At 46.4% G+C, this 7,009-nt stretch overlaps 1 protein-coding gene across 3 annotated transcripts in view; it reads right to left on the reverse strand.

Annotated features, from left to right (window-relative positions):
• The window catches only part of Ppp1r21 (protein phosphatase 1 regulatory subunit 21), a 68,775-nt gene that overhangs the window by 36,899 nt on the left and 24,867 nt on the right, over positions 1-7,009 (reverse strand). For all 3 annotated transcript variants that reach the window (XM_031355429.1, XM_031355428.1, XM_031355427.1), the window contains exons 7-9: positions 6,202-6,296; positions 2,136-2,188; positions 881-1,030 (exon numbers count right to left, since the gene is read on the reverse strand). In XM_031355429.1, the coding sequence (XP_031211289.1) occupies positions 881-1,030; positions 2,136-2,188; positions 6,202-6,296 (298 nt within the window). The remainder of the gene's footprint in view (positions 1-880; positions 1,031-2,135; positions 2,189-6,201; positions 6,297-7,009) is intronic.

Raw genomic sequence — 7,009 nt, forward strand, 5'->3', positions numbered from 1 at the left:
ATTACCTGGGTAGATGGGCAAAATCTTTTGGGCAAAAGAAAGCGCAGGGACTGAGGAAAGTAGCAAGCAAATATCTTCTAACCTCAGTTCAGCTGCACCGACCCTGAGAGCCGCCATACTCAACTGGCTACACCCTGTCCCACTAGAAGCCTCAGCAGAAGGAAAGCGAGTAGGCAGAGTGCAGTGGCTGCCTGGCCCAATGACAGATTCACAGCAACTCACACAGTACAGAAACATGCCAGCAAATCACCCCCCCCCCCAACCAAGAAATAAAATGGAAATGTCCACTGGACCAGCGCTGTCAAAAGGCTGCACAGGCCTCAGGAGGGGAAGGTCTCTGCCCTAGCTCATCCTCTGGGCCTCCAGGAAAGCCACTTTGCTCTCCTGGCTGTCATCCCACTCCTCCCCTCTAGGGACTTCACATTCCAGTCAGAGGTTCACTCAGCCCCACCCACCACGCTTTCCTGCTCCACAGTTCCCACCACATAGCTTCTTCTGGGAATTGAAAGAAACAAAGAAAAACAACAATCACTACCTCTTTCCTCCCTTCAGATCCTGCTCAGTCTTCAGGTGAGAGCAGCACGCATCTCCCTGGCCCACTGGTTCCCACTCGCTGACCACACTGGATGCTGGCCATTTGCTCCCTCACTCATTCAGTGTGTCCCTTGGTGGCTCACTCTGCAGTCTCCTAAAAACTGCTCTAAGCAATCATTTCGTAACACCCTGAGTTGCCATACCCTGTTTTCATGGGAGACCATGACTTCCCATTTCTTCCTCATCTCCCACAATACCTGGCTAATACACACAAGTAGTCTGGAAAGAATTCCCTATTTGTTGTTCCCATTTGTCCATCACAACAAAAGGCGTTTTGAGTATTTACCTTCTGATTCAATGGTGATATAGTGTCTATGGCAGAATCAACAGGGAAAATTTGAATCCTCTGTTCTGTATAGGTATGAAAGTTCAGAAGAGCCGGTACAAGATCCTGAACAAAAGCCAGGGCCTGCCCAGCTATATCTCGCATCTTCAGCTTTAAAATGCAAAGAACACATGGTCAAGCAGTTGTTTTAAAGCATTTGAACCCCCATGACACCATGACGGTCTACATCCACTTGTTCCCACTTGGCTCTTGGTACCCTTCTGTCCAAGTTAAGTTAGGGAGCCTACTACCCTAAACAATTGCCTGGCTCAAAAAGGAAGACATCCCATAATTCAATTCTAATATGAGAAAATGAAAGAAATATTTAAAAAATCAGTAATACTACTATGTTGGCACATGCTTTGAATCCCAGCACCTGGGAGGCAAAGGCAGCGAAATCTCTTTGAGTTCAAGGCCAGCCTGGTCTACAAACTAAGCTCCAAGCCAGCCAGAGATATGCAGTATGATACTGTTTCAATAAAATAAAACCATCGGTAGTAGTACTAGGCAAAGGTGCTTGCCGCCGGTGCTGCCAAGGCTGCTGCTCAAAGACCAGGACACAATAGGAGGAGAAAATAAACTCCTACAAGTTGTCCTCAGGTCTCCACAGGTGAGTTCTCCCCCCCAATAACATAAAAAAATAAATTAAAAATTTTAAAAATTGGGGCTGGAGAGATGGCTCAGTGGTTAAGAGCACTGACTGCTCTTCTGGAGGTCCTGAGTTCAATTCTCAGCAACCACATGGTGGCTCCCAACCATCTGTGATGGGATCTGATGCCCTCTTCTGGAGCATGAAGATAGCATATTCATACACATAAAATAAATAAATAAATAAACAAACAAATAAATAAATAAATAAATAAATATTTTTTAAAAATTTAAAAATCAGTAGCACCTGAACTCAATAAAAGCAATTCACATGCTGGGCGGTGGTGGCGCACACCTTTAATCCCAGCACTTGGGAGGCAGAGGCAGGTGGATTTCTGAGTTCGAGGCCAGCCTGGTCTACAGAGTGAGTTCCAGGACAGCCAAGGCTACCCAGAGAAACCCTGTCTAGAAAAACCAAAAAAAAAAAAAAAAAAAAAAAAAAAAAAAAAAAAAAAAAAAAAAGAATGAATGACCTGGCCCATGCGACAGAGAGCAAACACTAACTTTTCTTAGTGGGATGCTGTCTGCACCGCTGAAACCAAGAGCACACACTCACTCCATCCTTTACCTGGTGTCGCCTATTGTGCAGGGGAACGTTGAGAGCGTTGTACAGATTATACTCTACAAAACAAAAGGGGACCATTAGAGCACATCTCAGTCTTCACACAAGGAGCAGCTGCAAAGTCGGCTTCCGCAGAACCCAGGATGCCGGATCCCACAATCACAGCACAAGGGGTGGCATGGACAGGGAGCGCAGTCTCTCTCGGGAAGCAGTAACTCTTTCCTTCTTTAACTCCTGTGGTTCTTGGAGCCTCAAGGTTCCTTACAGGACCTGTGATGTCCCTGTTGGCATCAGCCATTCTACAAGAACCCTGGCCAGACTGCCAGACTGGCCCACAAACATGCAGCTTCCCTGACAGAGCCATACTTTTAAATCCACCACAGCCTGATGCTGCTGGTCCCAGCACCTCAACTTCAACTCTCTTTCCTGATGGTTCCAGTCTCCTCCTGTCTCTTCATGTGCAGACTGCCACCTGCCTCAGGGGTTGCCCAATGCCAGGCAGCACATTACTTGTAGCTGTTTCTAATGTCCTTCATCTTCTCTCAGCACACTGGTCACTCAGCCAGACACAAGCCATGCTGAAAATCCCTCTGCCTTCTCTCAGTCCCCTGGGGCCTTGCTTCTTGTCCCTCTAATGCTGGTCTATCACTTCAAAAATGCCTCTCTTAGTAACACCAGAGGCAGGTCTGCTGCATTAGTCAATATAACTTCAATTTTTATAACTTCAGTGGGGCCTTCAATTATGCCAGAAAATCAATGTTCTTCCCTGCTGCCTGCTAGGACCAAGCCAAAGTGAAAGTAATTTTTAAAAAGAAAGTATCTGTCTGTGTGAGTGTGATTGTGTAGATCACACACGTGCAGGTGTCCAACAAGGCAAGCTGAAGGATGCAGACTCTCCAGAGTTTGCCTGAGGTGGGAGCTGGGAGTCAAACTTGGGTCTTCTGCAAGAGAAGCACATGCTCTTGAGTGCTAAGCCATATCTCCAGCCCGGATAGTGCTCTTAAACTCCCTGACTCCACATCGGAGCCTGAAGTCCACAGCTCAGCCAGTCCTCTTACTGGGCTCTATAGCAACAGTTCCTCCTGACTGACTGAGAGACCTAGTACATCTCTTCCTCTTCATCCTATCCCTCTCCCTCCTCTCCCTTCTCCTTTCCTCCCCTCTCCCCTCTCCTCTCATCTGAGACAGGGTCTTTCTATGTATCCCAGGCTAGTCTCAAACCTGGACTCTCAGGGCCTCAGCCTCCCCAGTGCTGGTATGACAGGAGGCATGCAGCACATATCCAGCCTGCTCTTCTTTACCTACCCCGTGACTGATCCTCTCTGCCCTCGCCCATTTCTTTGCTCCCACTGGCTAGATAAACATCACTTCGTCAGTCCCCTAACATCTACCTCTGAGTCCTTGTGCTAGCAACTGAGTGGACATGGGAGTCCTTCCCTCAAACATTATTAGTGCTCTCAAAGTCACAAGATCCAGTCACTGTCTCTGACCTCCCCACAGCCAGGTACAGCAATGACCAACATCACCTGCTGGAGACACTCCCTTCATGGAAACCCTCAGTGTTTCCCTGCCATTTCTCTGCCTCAGCCCCTCACTCACTAAGGGCCTTGCAGAGGCTCCTCACACTGTGTGTCCGTGTTCCCCAGACCCACACAGTGCTCATCGGGGCCAGCAGGGCCAGCATGCTTCTCTCGAGCTATGTGAAATAGTCAACCAAGTTAAAGCTTCCATCAACTGAAGCCAAGGTGCAGCTCGCTACTCACCACTCACACACCGCTCCCCATCTCCAGTGAGAGCTTAGACCACAGACATCTCCCAGAGGCCAGAATGTCAAAGGTCTAGTTACATCTTATAGTGCTGTTTGGGGGAAGGAACGTTCTGCTGTGTGCCACCACCGTGACGATCTGCCTTACCACAGGCCCCAAATCAGCACATCTGAACCACAAACTGACACCCGAGGCAGTGAGCCCAAATAAACCTTCCCTCTTTTTGACTGACAACTTGAAGTAGTTTTGTCGTAACAGAAAGCTACCCATCTGCCTTTTACTTCTGTCTACAGGCCTCTTGCCCTGCCTGCTCCTCGCCCCCCCCCCCCCCCCCCCCCCCCCCCCCCCCCCGCCCCCAGCACCAGTCTGTTCCTCCCTCTTCCACAGGTGCTTTCTACCTCCCCGCTCACCCAGGCCGACATTTCCATGTAGCACACAGGGCTTTAAGATCAGAAGCTGCCCCTCTCCCACTTTATGCTCCAGACTAACCATGTGGGTGACAAATCCCAGGACAAGGCCTCACTCAAACAACTCTCCCTCCACCTGAAAGCCGTGTAAATAAGTCCTAAGTCCTTGCCCTAGAACTGACTGGCCATTGCTCCTCACATCCCCTGAGGCGTCACAGCAGTTTCCATCTCATACATTACACTCCCTGAAATTCCCTGCTTTTCTTCCCTCTGTTCTTCCCTACCTCCTCAAAAACAAACAAACAAAAAAATAAAACAAAACAAAAACTGGCTCTTGCATGCAGGTCTAGATACTTCCTCTGAGAGGGTTCCTCCAATCACCCACAAGAATGGGTTTCCCCTTCCCTCGCAACTCCAAGTGGTTCTGTATGGCAGATGTTCTGTCTAAACATCTAAAACAACCAACCCATGGATGATGTGACAATAATCTAAAACTGGACGACAAATAATATTGGAAAAGGAAGAATAAGGGCATATGATCCAAAAGTTATGATACCCTATCATTACTGATACAAAGAGTATCAAGGAAATGACCTGCAGGGCTTCCCAGCACAGCCAAGGCGCACTGACGCCATTCACCTTACTGTAGAAGCTGGTAATGGCACTGTTTTCAAGGGGAAATTTAGGCTGCTGATACAGAAATGGCCTATGCTGATTTTAATTATTTTATGTGCTTGTGTGTCTTGCCTGCATAAACAATTAGTCATAAAAACAATTACAATGCATGTCTGTGTAGCATGTGCATGCCCACAGCATCAGACCCCAGAACTGGAATTATAGAGAGCTGTGAGCATGCTGGTCATATGCTGGTCACAGCTGAGCATGCTGGTCACAGGGCCTCTGAAGAGCGCTCGGTGCTCTCACCTGTTGAGCACTCTCTCCAGCCCCTCAGGGGCTGATGTCAGTGCACCACCAAAGCACTGTTTTCTCTTCTCTTTCCTCTTTTTTTCCCTCCAGGCTTTTCTAAGAAAAATTTAAGGGAACTGAAAAATGAATTTCAAGCATAGCTGTAGAAAAAGGAAGCATGCATTAACTTGATTATAGGCTTCAAATTTCAAAGACATTTTCTTTTCAATTTTATTTATTTTTCTAATTTTTAAAAACTAATTTATTTACTGGCGCAGGTGAGAGCAAGCCCTGAATGGCACAGAGATGGAGGTCAAAGGACAACTTTCCTAAGTCAGTTCTCTCTCTCTGCCATGTGGGTTCTGGAGACTGAACTCAAGTGCCAGACTTGGCAGCAAGCACCTCTACCACCAAGCCATCTCACGAGTTTCCCAAATAAAGATTTTCTTTGCTTTCAAGGGTTTCACTTCATTCTTACCTAGAGGCTAAATCTCTAAACACCATATGAGTGCTGTTTAGAGTTCTCTTTTGTCACTTCAGGATGGATAAGCTATGAGGTCATCCCCAGGAAGAAACAGAAGCTAGACTTTTCAACAGCTTCCTGTCACTGGGGATTCTCCAGAACAGGCCAAAAAGATATCTCACTGTGGACACACGTACATACCCCAAAACCCAGTGAACAGTTTCTCTCATGCAAATGTCCCACCACTTCATATGCAGGTAGGTTTCACCTTGGGATATGAGAAATGTGGTTAAAAGAACGCACTGGACATCTCCCAAGAAGACTGGCTTTGGAGCACTTTGGAGATAATTTAAGAAATATAAGAGCCACAGCTGACCAGGAGAGCCAGGCAGAGCCCTCCACTGGGTCAATCTGGGTGTTCGTTTGTTTGTTTGTTTGACTGAGAAGATTAGAAATTATCTTAATTTACTGGCTACCACAGATAGATCAAAGATACAAATAACAGAAACTTACACTTATGTAATACCTACTTGTATCATTAAAAGGGACTTTTTCATTGATGATTGATAAGGATTCCTCTAATCTACCTGACAAATCTTCATGAAGATTCTTTAACTGTAATTGACTGAAAGAAAAAAGAACCCACAAAACCACATTATTAACAATCAGTGAATCATCAATTGCTTGTTACCCAACAGCTGGCAGCCAACTTTCAGAGAGCTGGGCCAATATCTGGAACACTCTGCTGAGAGTGGTTCAAAGATGGTGTCAGGAGGCACCAGCCCCACTGCAAAGCCCCAGAGACTTCTGGGATCTGCCACAGCTCTAGTCGCTTACACCACTTCAGCCATAAATCTCCTCTTTACTACCCATGTTTATTCCACTATCGCTGGACAGTTTTTAAGTATTATACTAATTTATTTTTTGTTTGAGCTCAAAGGCTGATGATTTGTTTCATTTAGCACAGATAAATACCAAAAAGAAAAAGAAAATGTTAAAAATATGAATGTCTTTAGTACATTGCTATGCAATGCTCTGAGGTTTAGAAATCTCTCAATTAGATCCCAAAACTTCAATTTTATTCAAAATGTACCATAAAAAATCTGGCATTGTTTTGTCAGGTTCCCTGCTGAGGAACATTAGGCATTCCCTGTCCTGGGAGAGTCAGAAACACAAACACCCAGTCCAGTCCAGAGGCCAAGAGTAAGAATTCCCAGATGCTTTGCCGAGGCCAAGCAGAGAACACTTTCTCAAGATGCCGCGGCCCCTGAGAATGGGAAAGGACCCCGCAGTGACCTATTCCAGTCTCCTCAACTTAGAATAAGACAGAGAGAGAGA

This window comes from Mastomys coucha, unplaced genomic scaffold, assembly GCF_008632895.1.
Source record: "Mastomys coucha isolate ucsf_1 unplaced genomic scaffold, UCSF_Mcou_1 pScaffold6, whole genome shotgun sequence".
Lineage (NCBI taxonomy): Eukaryota > Metazoa > Chordata > Mammalia > Rodentia > Muridae > Mastomys > Mastomys coucha.